The sequence below is a fragment of the Dipodomys ordii genome, unplaced genomic scaffold (genome assembly GCF_000151885.1).
Source record: "Dipodomys ordii isolate 6190 unplaced genomic scaffold, Dord_2.0 Scaffold37, whole genome shotgun sequence".
In the NCBI taxonomy this organism is placed as follows: Eukaryota; Metazoa; Chordata; class Mammalia; order Rodentia; family Heteromyidae; genus Dipodomys; species Dipodomys ordii.
Genome location: NW_012267253.1, coordinates 3,620,090 through 3,634,023, shown reverse-complemented (window position 1 = coordinate 3,634,023; position 13,934 = coordinate 3,620,090). Strand labels below are relative to the sequence as shown.

Genomic DNA, 13,934 nt, shown 5'->3' with positions numbered 1-13,934 from the left:
CTAGCGCTGTACCCCTTGAGCCACAGCGCCACTTCTGGTTTTCTAGTGGTTTATTGGAGATAGGAGTTTCACGATCTTTCCTGCCCGGGTTGGCTTTGAACGGCAATCCTCAGATCTCAGCTTCCTGAATAGCTAGGATTATAGGCATGAGCCACCAGCACCCGGCGACCCTGTCTTAAGAATGCCTTTGTAGCTGGGCGCTGGTGGCTCATGCCTGTAATCCAAGCTACTCAGAAAGCTGAGATCTGAGGATCACGGTTCAAAGCCAGCCTGGGCAGGAAAGTATGTGAGACTCTTATCTCCAATTAGCCACCAGAACATACCATGATCAATCTCACCTCTGCTTTGATTCCCTGTGTTTGTTTCCTAGTATCCTGGGAGATAAGACATACTGCACAGATGTTTGTAGAACTTACTCTGCATTTAATTTGGGGTCCTCTTTACGTTATATAATTGTATGGACTTAGATTTCAGGTATTTATAAATGTTTCTAAATCGTGTTTCACTCTTCTGAAAAGTAGCTTCTTTGAAGATATTTACTTACATTATGGCTCTATAAAAAAGTGAATGTTTGGCTCTAGATAAATGTAGCTTTATTTATATAACAACTGCATAATGGAGGCTTATTATGTGCTCTTACTGATTTTGACCTAGGAGTTTGTTCTATTTTCTGACCCCATACTTACTTCTTACAAGGGCAGAATTGAAGTGGGACATAAAAGCACTTACTGTGAAATAGTCATTACGCATGCATGAAGAAACCAGTTTTAATGGATCAAATACTGTATGCTAATACTAATGCTATTCAGAACAGGAAAACTGACAGAGAAAGATTAGTGCCTGTTAGTTTAGAGTGGAGTGGGTAGAGGAAGAGATGAACAGTGACCGCTAATGGCTACTGGTTTCTTTGGGGAGTGATGAAAAGTCTACCCTTCCTTAACAATAAATCCTCCTCTTTCAGTTTCTCTACTGCTGGGATTACAGATATGTACCACCCAAGCCAGGCTTTCAATTTTTCAGTTCCAAGGAAAAAAACAGGAAGGCAAACTACACTGCTATGTTGAAAATACCTTCCTTTTAATTGTCTTTCATATTTACTGAGGACCAAAGACACAGAGTTCTGCCAATAAAAAAATACTGTATTGGCAATATGACAGTAACCAATAACCTCTACGAATGGACACAGAGCTGGGTGTGGTGGCATGGACACCTATCCTAGCTATGTGGAAAGTGTAAATGGGGGGATCTTGGTCAATTCAGCTGAAGGTATGGCTCAACTGGTAGAGCACTTGCCCTTCAAGCACATAGCCTTGAGTTTAAACTTTCTCATCAAGAAAAGAATGCACACAGATTATCTGTCATTTGTAAGTTTACACCAATAAACACAATATACAGAAAAACTTCACAAACCACCTTTTATACTGGGCATCATGTTCTTACCAAAGACTTGAAAGCCTAGCACACAGGTGTATGTTGTCCAATCAATGTCCTTACATTCTGATCGATTCCTGATTAGTTTGCAGCCATCTTTAATGTTCCCTTTAAATTTAGAAACAGGAGGTATAATCACAGTGCTTGTGTACAAATGTATTTGAAAGTGCATCTCGATTCAAACTAGCCACGTTTACTTGTATTTATAATCCATACACTGAAAAACATTAAGACACATTTAAAAAGGAAAAGAAAATGTTTACCTTAACAGGATTTTATGAAACTACAAATTGTTTTCTGTGGAAGTTCCCTCCCACCCCTCTAAACAGCACAACTGCTCATCCATAATACGCTTCCCTGACTCCAGGAAAAGCTGCTAAACGAAAACCCATTCAGAGTGACATCCGTCTCAATGAGTGAGTTCTTATTACTGTATGTGCCTTCAGTTCTACACCATTAAATTAATTCATAACTGTCTTGGAGATGTGAACCACATGTGAGACATTTGTTACTTAGCTCTAAGTAACATGTATTTTGTCAAGTTAGAGGCCAGCAAGCATTCGCTGCACAATTCAAATTCCACACAGCCTGGGTATTAGCCTCTGATTGACACATCTGAGCCCCTCTATAATTATTCATACTTACAGTACAAAATCTCATAGTCTCCAGAGTTAGACATTATATGCTTGTTGTCTGGGGACCAGTCAAGGTGTGTGATGTAGCTGGAATGTCCCTAGGGGAAAAACAGATTAGTGAGGAAGCAATTAGTCTTAAATGATAGAAGTTTAATAATTAGCTAATGTAGCCGTTTCTCAGCTTGAGAACAGGGAACAGTATTGTAGCCTATAAAACTGAACAGGTCCACAGCAGGCCCTCAGTTCCTTTTTACTGACTTGCTAGAAGCCAACATTGCAGGTATGCAGTTGGCAGGACGGCCAATTAGAGGGGTTGCACCACTATAGAACACCTGGAACCTGGGAGAATCCTGCAGGCTTCTTGGCCTAGATACAAAAACGAGTACCTACCACCTCTGTGAGAGATTTCCTAGAATATCTTAGTAGATACTGCAACAGATCTCATTCCCTAGGCAATTTCATGCCACTGGCATGCTATTTATTAGAGGGACTGCATGTATGAAATAGCCTCAAACTTTACCCCATGGGCACACGGTTGGGAGCAAAAAAATATAAAGCCATTCTAAGCTGCACATTTATGACTGCCATTGTGGCCAAATGGTGTAATCACAAAAACACTCACAAGTTAAGCAGCCAAAATTACAATTTGTCAACTCTACTTGAGGTCACCATCTTAAATATCAGAAGTTTACAGCTAATTTAAAATTACCTGGAGGGGCTGGGAAGTTGGCTCAGTGGTAGAGTGCTTGCCTTGCATGCCTGAGGCCCTGGGTTCGATTCCTCAGCACCACATAAGCAAAAAGAAAAAAGCCGGAAGTGGCGCTGTGGCTCAAGTGGTAGAGTGCTAGCCTTGAGCTGAAGAGCTGAGGGACAGTGCCCAGGCCCAGAGTTCAGGCCCCACGACTGGACCCCCCACCTCCCCCAAAAAAATTACCTGCAGAGTTAGAAAACAAAAAATACCAAGGCTTGGATTTAGTGGTCCTTTTTTCCTGAGCAGATATCTAGGTGTTCCCTCACTATCCTCAGCTGGGCCATACTGTAGAACTTCCAGCAATGAGGAACACTGTTCTGAATGGGTGCTTCATGGGCATCTGTGGTTTCTAATTAGATGACATGTGGCCAGTGCTCCCAGGAAACTGTACTGCATTACGTGTAAAAAACATTCTGTTCATAACATTTTTGTGGCCAGTCACTGCTCTTCAGGAGTATTAGCAGGGAGCAGTCTATTCTTTTTTTCTACAAATTTGAAGTATCTTCACAAAGACACATGTCTTTTTCTGTGCTGTTGTTTCCATCTATCTGCCCATTCCCAATCTAATGTAGCATGTAAATTTCAGGTAGGCTTTGGAACTTCATCAACCTCCTAAACATCATGGTAAAAATGTAAGATTACATTAAACTTAGATAATAGTTCAAAGAGAGATCTCCTTACTGTTTCATCTAGACATGTCACATTTCTATTCTTCTAGTTCTCTGTTTATGTCTTTCAGCAATGTTTCATGTGGTTTGCTGTGCTTCTGAGGCTAAGTGTAAAGTCCCTACAGTTTTTACTGCTATTGTGAATGAGATTTTGCTCTTGACATCTTAAAAATATTTTGCTCTTTTGAGGAAGATGGATATTAACCTATTGACTGTGAGTGAGACTGGTAGTTTCTATTACACCTGGTCACTTTTTGTTGGCTGTCCAGTTAAAATACTGTGTTTTCAATGGCATGTGCTGCTATGAGTGGCAGGAGCCATTCTGTGAACTTCCAGAAAACATTTAAGAGAATTCACTTAGTGGCAGAAGTGCCTTTTATTTCTTCTTCTTTTTTTCTTCTTGAAACTGTGATGAGATGATTAGAGATGTGTCAGCATTGTTGTTTGTTTTTTGGTTGGCCATGGGGCTTGAACTCAGGGCCTGGGTGCTATTCCTGAGCTCTTTTGCTCATGGCTAGTGCTTTACCACTTTGAGCTACAGTGTCCCTTTTGGTTTTCTGGTGGTTAATTGGAGATTAAGAGTCTCATGGAGCTGGGTGCCAGTGGCTCATGTCTGTAATACTAGCTACTTAGGGGGCTGAGATCTGAATATTGCGGTCCAAACCTAGCCTGGACAGGAAAAGTTCAGGAGACTCTTGTCTCCAATAAAGCACCAGAAAACTGGAAGTGGCTCTGTGGCTCAAGTGATAGAGTGCTTACCTTGAGCTGAAGAGCTAAGATACAGCACTCAGGCCCAGAGTTCAAGCCCCATGACCGGAAAAAAAAAAAAAAAAAAAGGTCTCATGGACTTTTCTGCCTGGGCTGGATCTGAATTGTGATTCTCAGATTTCAGCCTCCTGAGTAGCTAGGATTACAGGTGTGAGCCACCAGCACTTGGTTGATGTGGGAACATATTTTGATACTAAGGAACAAAACAACATACTAAGATGAAGCAGAAAAGATTTTAAATATTCATAATTATTTTTTGTTATTGATTGCAGGGCTTAAACTCAGGGCCTGGGCACTGTCCCTGAGCATTTTCATTCAAGGCTAAAGCTCTACCACTCTGAGCTACAGTGTACCACTGCTGGTTTTCTGATGGTTAATTGAAGAGTGTCATGGATTTTCCTGCCCAGGCTGGCTTTGAACTGGAATCCTCAGATCTCAGCCTCTTGAGTAGCTAGGAATATAGGCATGAGTGACTGGTGCCCAGCTAACTTAAAAAAAAAATTCCTTTTTAAATTCTGGGGCTCATCCCAGTGTCGGAGGTATATATAGGTAAGTACTCTACCACTGAGCTACATTCTCAGCTCCGAAAACACCTCTTTTTTTTTTCTTTGTCCGGTCGTGGGGCCTCAACTCTGGGCCTGGGTGCTATCCCTCAGCTCTTCAGCTCAAGGCTAGCGCTGTACCCCTTGAGCCACAGCGCCACTTCCAGCTTTTTTTTTTCTGCTTATGTGGTGCTGGGGAATTGAACCCAGGGCCTCATGCATGCAAGGCAAGCACTCTACCACTGAGCCAACTTCCCAGCCCCCGAAAACACCTCTTTTAAATGAGTCCATGTCCTATCCTAAATTTAAGTCACTAGGATACTGTATATAATTCTTGTTACGCTAACACTGGATTCTACTGAAATCTGGTATTAGTTTAATAGTTTACTTTCTTGGAGATTTCTAGGTACAGAATTACTGTCTTTACACTTCCCCCCCCCAAAAAAATAACCAAAATCCCCCCTGGCCAAAATCTTACTTACATATTCCCTATTTTCTAATAGTGCTTCTTAGTATATCACTACAAATTTACATACTTATCTATTGTGCTAAGATTTTTGGGGACTGCTAAAAAGTACATAAACATGAATCAAACACAGAACCATTTTGTTAGCAGCCAGGTACAGATTAAAACAACTTTAATCTCACTGAAAATAGCATGGAAACTAAGTCAATCAGGATACAATATCATCATCTTTAAATTTAATATAATAAAAGTATTTCAGAGAAGTTAACTTGCCTAGAATCACAAACTAATGGTGGCAAAGCCAGTTCCCTAGTCTTTTATATCCTCTTTAATAGCAGACTAGAGATTAAGAAAACTGTATGACCAGTTGGTGAAAGAACACAGCAAAGAGAAGTGACAGCTGGAAGCAAAGTATCAAACAGAAGATAATTAGAAAAGCTGGATTATGTAGCCAGGGCCTTTCATTATAGCCTCCAACAGCACAACAAACACAAACAATTCCTAAGGGTATCTTTTAACACTCATTAAAGATAAAAGCTGTGTAATTAAATAGGAGGACAAGTTTCATGCAATTGATCAATTTTCCATTTCCCAAGATTTCCAAGGTCATTCTGATGATCAAATGTCACACATTGCTCTGTTTCTTCCCTGGATCAGCTGTAGTATAATAGCATAATACAGTAATACACATGTTGAAAATCTTATGGTCGTTATGCACTGCAAAGTTTGCTCTACTAAGAGGTGAAAAACTGCCTATGTCTGAGATCTGGCCCTGTGGTCACTTCTTAGTGACCAATGCTATCTGTAAAATGAGGGTTGAGCCAAGAACTCAACAATAGTACTACCATGTATAAAACTGAGATCCCACAGACTTAAATCACATTTGATATATAGGAGCCTTCCTTTTGTGTTTGCTACAGCATTGCAATTAAAAATAATTAAAAAAAATAAAAATAATTAAAAATTTGGAGTCAGGCAGGGTAAATTTCAATAATCCAAAAAAAAAAAATCCAGTTGGGTGCTAGTGGCTCACGCCAGTAATCTTACTCAGGAGGCTGAGTTCTGAGGATTGTGGTTCAAAGCCAGCTCAGGCAGGAAACTTTGTGAGACTCTTATCTCCCTCCAATTAACCACCAGAAAACTGGAAGTGGTGCTGTGGTTCAAAGTGGTAGAGCGCTAGCCTCAAGCTGAAGAACTGAGGGGCCCAGAGTTCACCCAGGCTCAGAGTTCACAACCGACCAAAAAAAAAAAAAAATCCTTACAGTTGAATAATTTGATATTACACTAAACAGTCCGTATTATAAACATTAAGGTAATGAACAGATTAAAAGATGAACTTAATATATTAATGATTGTTAATAATTAATCAACTAATAACGGATTCATAATTTTTTTTGCTGGTGATAAGTGGGTCAAAATGCAGGTGCATAAAAATATTGCATGAAATTATCTTCAGGCTACATATAAAGTATACAGGAAACACGTGACTTTCATGTGCTGACTCAAATCTCATCCTTAACACATATTATGAACATGTAAATATTCACAAATCCAAGACTAAAATCTGAAACATACCTGGTCTCAATTATTGTGGATAATGAACACTTAATCTGTACCTAGTAAGCAAGATAAATTTCAGACTCAAATTGAAGCTTATTTTGCTTATTGTGAGATGTATATGTTTCTGAGAAATAATTTGTGTGTGTGTGTGCATGTGTGCATGGCCACAGGTACTAGGACTTGAACTCAAAGCTTCAAACTCAGGATCTTTATGAATCTTAAGTGCTGGATTACATCACCATACCCAGCTAAGATAATATTTTTAGAGGCAGAGAAGTGATAAAAGGTAATGTAGAGTGTCAAGGATGGACAGAGATAGACAACAGTGAGATTATAAGTCAGAGGCCTTTTATTTCCCACTCCCTGTTTTTTTTTTTTTAAAAAAACTATAGTGATCAAGATGGACTGTACTCACAAATGGACATGTTGCACTGTAACTCCTTTACATAGCTACTTGAAGATAATAAAAATATACTTTGCAAAGTGTAAAACCACTTTAAGAAACTATCATAAAATTAGTCAAATATCAAGCTCTCAGCAAAAGGAGCTATATTTCCAGAACACAGTGGGAACTACAACGTTTTGAAGTCAGGTAGTCTCAGTTTTAAAATTAAAGTTTAAAACAGATAACACTTCAAAACAATAGTTGTATCACTGTAAGCACTTAATTCTCTCTTTAGCAGAAGTAAAATTTTCCACTTTACACCTTCTTTTACTTTACTACTTACAGTGCACTTTCCATATCTGCTATATTTTCTTCCATTTTCTGAAACCACATAGAGGTAAATAAAGTTGTCATGAGATCCTACAGCCAGAAAGGTACCATCTAGAATGAAACAGGAGAAAGTGTTTACTAGAGGAAGAAGTCTAGAAATTTACTTTTACTTTAGTAGACCTATATTAAGTGTTTTGCAAACTTAACTGTTATTTGGCATTTTACAAACGAATATGGTATCACTCAGGATACATGAAAACCAAACAGCCCAATGGAGCTTTCCTTGGAGATGCTCACAGGCCATTAACTCTTCTTTCATCATAGTTAGCTAAAAGCTGGTCTTAGATGGTTACACCCACCTTCCCCACCTCCCCTTGGCAAGCTTGATGCATAGCTGCTTAGCTCATTGAGCACACATGATCTCAGTTATTGTGTAGGCTCTTTTGGGAAAGGACTAGGTTATCTTTTGCAGTTTCTTCCACTAACACTGTGCTAATAAGCATGTGAAAAATGGCCAAGAAAATCCACTGATCTTTAGATTTAACTGCTACTTCACAGTGGCTATTTGTTACTTCATAATTATAAAACAGATGAAGAAAAATACACCATAATACGCTGCTTTAGGATGACTAGGTTTACAGCTTGGAGCACTTTCTTTATTCAATTATTTAGTGCTTCTTCTGAAGCAACCAAGAAGCAATAAAAAAAAAAGATCCTTTTGGTCTTAAGCCAACAACCATAAAAATGTAATTTCAAGGCTGGGGATGAGGTTCAATGGTAGAGCACTTGCCTAGCATGTGCAAGGCCTTGGATTCAATCCCTAGAACCATAAAATCAAGACAATGCTTGGCACCAGTAGCTCATACTTGAAAGTCCTAACTACTTAGGAGGCTGAGACATAGAAAATTGGTGTTTGAAGCCAGTCTAGGCAGAAAAGTTAGTTGGAGACTCCACCTCCAAAATGCTGGGCTGGCAGTGGCTCGAGTGGCAAAACACCGTTGTTAGTGAGGCCTTGATTTTAAGCCCCATGTAAGTAAAAACAAGACAAAAACTTCTCTCTCTTTTCTTTTTTTTTGGGGGGGGGGGTCTGGTCGTGGGCCTGAACTCTGGACCTGGGCACTGTCCCTCAGCTCTTCAGCTCAAGGCTAGCGCTCTACCATTTGAGCCACAGTACCACTTCCGGCTTTTTTTTCTGCTTATGTGGTGCGGAGGAATCGAACCCAGGGCCTCATGCAGGCAAGGCAAGTGCTCTACCACTGAGCCACCTTCTCAGCTCGACAAAAACTTCTTAAATGTAAGAAAATATCAGACTAACTCTAGGAAAGAATGGTATAACTAAAAACCATATCAGTAAAAGGAAAAAGTATTTGGGAGATAACACTTTGAACAAATGATAAGGTCAAAGGTAAATGATGCTATTTTAATGAAAAATATAATTCTTATAAATGTACTGGTATTTTATCTAATTAGCAAATCAATGTGACCAAAAACAATGTAACAGGAGTTAAAAGCCAAAATACTTGTATATTTTTAACATGATTATTTTTCTCCTTCTCCCTCCCTATCTCCCTGACTATACTAAGGGCTTTAACTCTGGGCCAGTTGTATATTTGCAGGGCAAGCATTTGTCTTTAACTAAAAGCACAGATGGGTCTGTGCTTTTTGCTTGGGCTGGCCTTTGACTGCAATCCTACTATCTATGCTTCCTGTATAATTGAGATATTACATACATACCATTATAACTAGCTTGTTTATATGGAAGTCTCACTAATGTTTTTTGGGGTTTTTTTTGGTCGTGGGGCGCCTGGGTGCTGTCCCCGAGCTCTTCAGCTCAAGGTGAGAACTCTACCACTTGAGCCATAGCACCACTTCCAGTTTTTGGTGGTTAACTGGAGATAAGAGTCTCACAGTCTTTCCTGCCCAGGCTTTGAACCATGGTCCTCATATCTCAGCCTTCTGAGTAGCTAGGATTACAGGTATGAGCCACTGGTGCCCGGCTTCTCACACTAACTTTTTGCCCAGGATAGCTTCAAACCATGATCCTCCCGATTTCTGCCTCTCAACTAGCTGGGATTGCAAGTGTAAGCCATTGTAGTTGACTCTCCTCTTTCTCTCTCTTTTCCCAGTCATAGTGCTTGAACTTAGGGCACAGGCTCTGACCTTGAGCCCCTCTGTGCTCAAGACTAGCACTACCACTTGAGCCACAGCACCACTTCTGGCTTTTTTTATGTAGTACTGAGGAATCAAACCCAGGGCTTCATGCATGCTAGGCACTCTACCACTAAGCAACATTCCCAGCCCCTGGCTCTCTTTTTTATGGTGTAAGAGATTGGATCCAGGGCCTTAGATACAGTAGGCAAGCACTCTACCACTGCGCTACATACATCCCTACTCCTTACACATTCTCTCTTTTTGGTGGTACCACAGTTTTAACTTGAGGGCTCATGCTTGCTAAGCAGGTACTCTACTATGGAGCCAAACATCTAGTCCTTTTTTTTGGGGGGGGGGGGGTCCGGTCGTGGGGCCTGAACTCTGGGCCTAGCCGCTTTCCCTCAGCATTCCGGCTCAAGGCTAGCGCTCTACCACTTGAGCCACAATGTCACTTCCAGCTTTTTTCTTTTTTACTTATGTGGTGCTAAGGAATCAAACCCAGGGCCTCAAGCATGCAAGGCAAGTGTTCTACCACTGAGCCACCTTCCAGCACACATCTAGTCCTTTTTTTGTGCTAGTTATTTTTTAGAAAGGATTTCATTATTTAGCCTGAACTATAAACCATCTATTTTAGACTTCCAGTAGTGGCTGGAATGATCATGGAAAAGTAGCATGACCAGCTACTGGTTAAGATTCTAAATATGTATAATCCTATGGTGGGAGAGCAATATTGATTGAAATTTATTTTGTTTTCAATTGGCAAATGCTGTTGTAATAATTCATTCTAAAATAATGTTTGATGACTTTGGATGTTGTTTAACTTCAGCCTATTTTTTTGTTTCCAGCAATTAACTTGATGTCCAGAGAAATACATTTTCAATACTGTACAACTCTAGAGAGTGAAGAAAAAAGGAATCTACTTCATTAGAAGTGAAAATACACAATTACAGTAAAGTGCTGTGAGTACCAGGCTGGCGGGGAGTAAATTTGCCTACCTATTGAGTATCGCATCACGGAGAGCTGCTCGTTTCCATCCGTGTGGATAGAAACTAGATCTCTGGTTTCTGCATCCAGAACAAACCACCTGTTAAGAAGTAAGAAAATCTTCAGATTCCAACATTAATAGAAAAAAAAAGGCTGCTGACCTTTTGTCCATTTTTAAGAAATTCCACTGGGAAAGTGAGGGAAAAGGTGACACTGTTCAAAAAGAAATGTACTCTTTACCTGACAATGTAACTGTAACCCCTCTGTACACCACCTTTATGTTAACAATAAATACATGAAAAAATGTCAACAATAATCTTTTTTTCTTATTTTAAATTTTGTGCTTGTCCTGGAGCTTGAACTCAGGGCACAGGCACTGACTGTACCTGAGCTTTTGTGCTCAAGGCTGGTGCTCTACTATTTGAGCCACGGCTCCACTACCAGCTTTTTTTGGTAATTAACTGAAGATGAGTCTCCTGAATTTTCCTGCCAGGCTGGCTTTCAACTGCAATTCTCAGATCTCAGCTTCCTGAGTAGTTAGGATTAAAGGCTTGAGCCACCACCCAGCTAACAACTGTATTTTAAGTACAATATGTTTCTTCCAAGGAAGGATGAATTAATTTTGTAAAATGCCACTAGTTACAGTATAAATGAACAGTGAGAATCTATTCCTGTTCTCACTTCAACTTGGTATTCACTAAATGCCAACTGTCTTTCTGTTAGGTATTGTTTAAATAGAAAAATAAGACCAAGAGTGATAGAGGGATGAGATTGTGGAAATGTAACAGTGAAACCCCCACCTGTATAATGTAATCTAATAAATTAAAAAAAAAAGGGCTTGGGGCTGGGAAGGTGGCTCAGTGGTAGAGCGCTTGCCTTGCATGCTCGAGGCCCTGGGTTCGATTCCTCAGCACCACATAAAAGCCAGAAGTGGCGCTGTGGCTCAAGTGGTAGAGCGCTAGCCTTGAGCTGAAGAGCTGAGGGACAGCGCCCAGGCCCAGATTTCAGGCCCCACGACTGGATCCAAAAAAAAAAAAAAAGGGCTTAAAGCTGGGAGTCAGTGGCACACTCCTGTAATCCTACTCAGGAGAATGAGATTTGAGAATTATGGTTCAAAGCCATCCTATACGACATTCTAGAGACTCATCTCCAGCAAAAAACCAGAAGTGGAGGTGTGGCTCAAGAAAATAAATATAGTACTAGCCTTGAGCAAAAAAGCTGAGCAAGAGCTTAGTCTGGGACTTCAAGCTCTAGTGGCCCTTGTAGCAGATCCCCAGGGAGGAGAGGGGGAAGGCTTAAGAGAAAAAATAAGACGGTATTCTTGAAGATGGTATTCTTGAAGATTATACCAGAGATTGGAAAAAGGAAATGAGCCAAGTAAAAAAAGAATGGTTAGTCATCTCAGTGTCACTAAGTATTGTAGAGCATAGGAAAACCTTCAGAGAAGATGTAGGATATGGGTAGGAGTGACAGCTCTACAGTTCCCTGTCGAGCAGGGAGGTAGATAAAGGTGCCAGAGAATAGCAGTACTCCAACAACCATATACAAGTACATGAAAGCTCCATAGTCATTGATACTCACAGGAAAAGTAAAAAATGCAAACGCGTTCTAGCGACAAAAATGACTTAAATCAAATATGTTATAAATAACTATCTTCAGAGCTTTGTCAAAGAGCACTTTGAAGAAAGGATAGATGCTTCAAAAGATCACAGCAGCTGGGCACTGGTGGCTCACTACTGAGCTAATCCCCACTATTTAGAAGACTAGAAAGAACTTGAAAGAATTAAAAAAGCTTAGTGATGCTGGTGAGCATGCCTTAATGATTTCAAGAAAGAAGATTTAAAAACTACATGATCCCTACTCTTTACCCATCAATAGAATCCTTTCTAAAATATATTCACAAGTAAACTTCAGTAAGTTTTCGAGCTACAGACTCAAACTTTTAAGCAGTTAACGTAATCCGTACAGCTTATCATCTACTCAGATAAGAGAAATAGTCTCTATGCATGAGTATTTGTTTAAAGGCCAATCAGTTGTAAACTTGTACTTTGAAACCATATGCTACATGTTTTCTGATCATTTCAACTTGTCAAAAGGGGCATAAGAAACATACTTCATTGCAACTGGACAACACCCACAGATTATCAGTTTCTTCTAAAAAGGTTAGTGCTTGAATCAAGTTTTATGGCTGGCCATGTAAAATTCCTCTGTGCCAAGAAATGCCAAGGCAGATATGAAGTGACTATCTTTTCAGAAAGGGAACCTAATAATATTCCAACTAAAATAACATACACACTAAATAATCATTAGAAAAAAAGGCACTCTATCAGGCTTCTAATTTTTGATGGGTATATGGACATTTTATCATATTCTCTTATGCATTTAAAAGTTAATTTTATTTTGGAAAAGCCCCAATTGACACTGCTTTAAGACCATTTCCAGTCTTCCTAGGAGAAGTACATCTATTTAATTGTTTTAGAAACTCCCTTTGAGAACAGTAAAACCCCAGAGTACCTGTTGGTATATGTGTAGAAACCTATTCATTGAATAGAGATAGCAGTTATGAAGAAAGGGGGAAAAAGGCAAGTATCTGACTAATCCTAGTGAACTAGGAGGCTGAGATCTGAGGACTGAGGTTTAAAGCCAGCCTGGTCAGACAATCTGCAAGACTCTAATTCCAATTAACCAGCAAAAAGCTAAAAGTGGAAATACTGCCCAAGTGGTATGATGAGTGGAAAATGCCAAGTGAGAGTTTGAGGCCCAGAGTTCAAGCCCCAAAACTGGCACAAAAAGTACATTCCAAAACAGGAATAAAAGCCTAACTCAAGCATCTTATTTTCCAATTAGAACACTGATATCCTGACGAGTCCTCAACCAATAAATTAGTGGCCGAACTAAGGCAGAGCTTTTGGCCTTTGTGTTTTTCAGCATTTCATACTGGAGATGAGTAATATCATGAAAAGGTCTCTTTATATTTCATATTCACTAACATTTACGGATCCTGAGAAGAAAGACAACCAGCAAGAGTCTGGAGTTCATTGGGAAAACAGAATGAACTCCCAATATGGTAAACAGTTAAAAGTACCATGGGTAGGATGAGGAAGGTGGCTCAGTGGTAGAGCGCTTGCCTTGCATGCATGAGGCCCTGGGTTCGATACCTTAGCAATGCATAAGCAAAAAGAAAAAAGCCGGAAGTGGTGCTGTGGCTCAAGTGGTAGAGTGCTAGCCTTGAGCTGAAGAGCTGAGGGACAGTGCCCAGGCCC

General features: G+C 40.0%; 1 protein-coding gene across 1 annotated transcript in view; it reads right to left on the bottom strand.

Annotated features, from left to right (window-relative positions):
* The window catches only part of Eml4 (echinoderm microtubule associated protein like 4), a 156,401-nt gene that overhangs the window by 3,799 nt on the left and 138,668 nt on the right, over nucleotides 1–13,934 (bottom strand). Inside the window, exons 20-23 of the mRNA XM_013017903.1 lie at nucleotides 10,683–10,771; nucleotides 7,550–7,647; nucleotides 2,077–2,164; nucleotides 1,441–1,539 (exon numbers count right to left, since the gene is read on the bottom strand). Coding sequence (XP_012873357.1) covers nucleotides 1,441–1,539; nucleotides 2,077–2,164; nucleotides 7,550–7,647; nucleotides 10,683–10,771 — 374 coding nt within the window. The remainder of the gene's footprint in view (nucleotides 1–1,440; nucleotides 1,540–2,076; nucleotides 2,165–7,549; nucleotides 7,648–10,682; nucleotides 10,772–13,934) is intronic.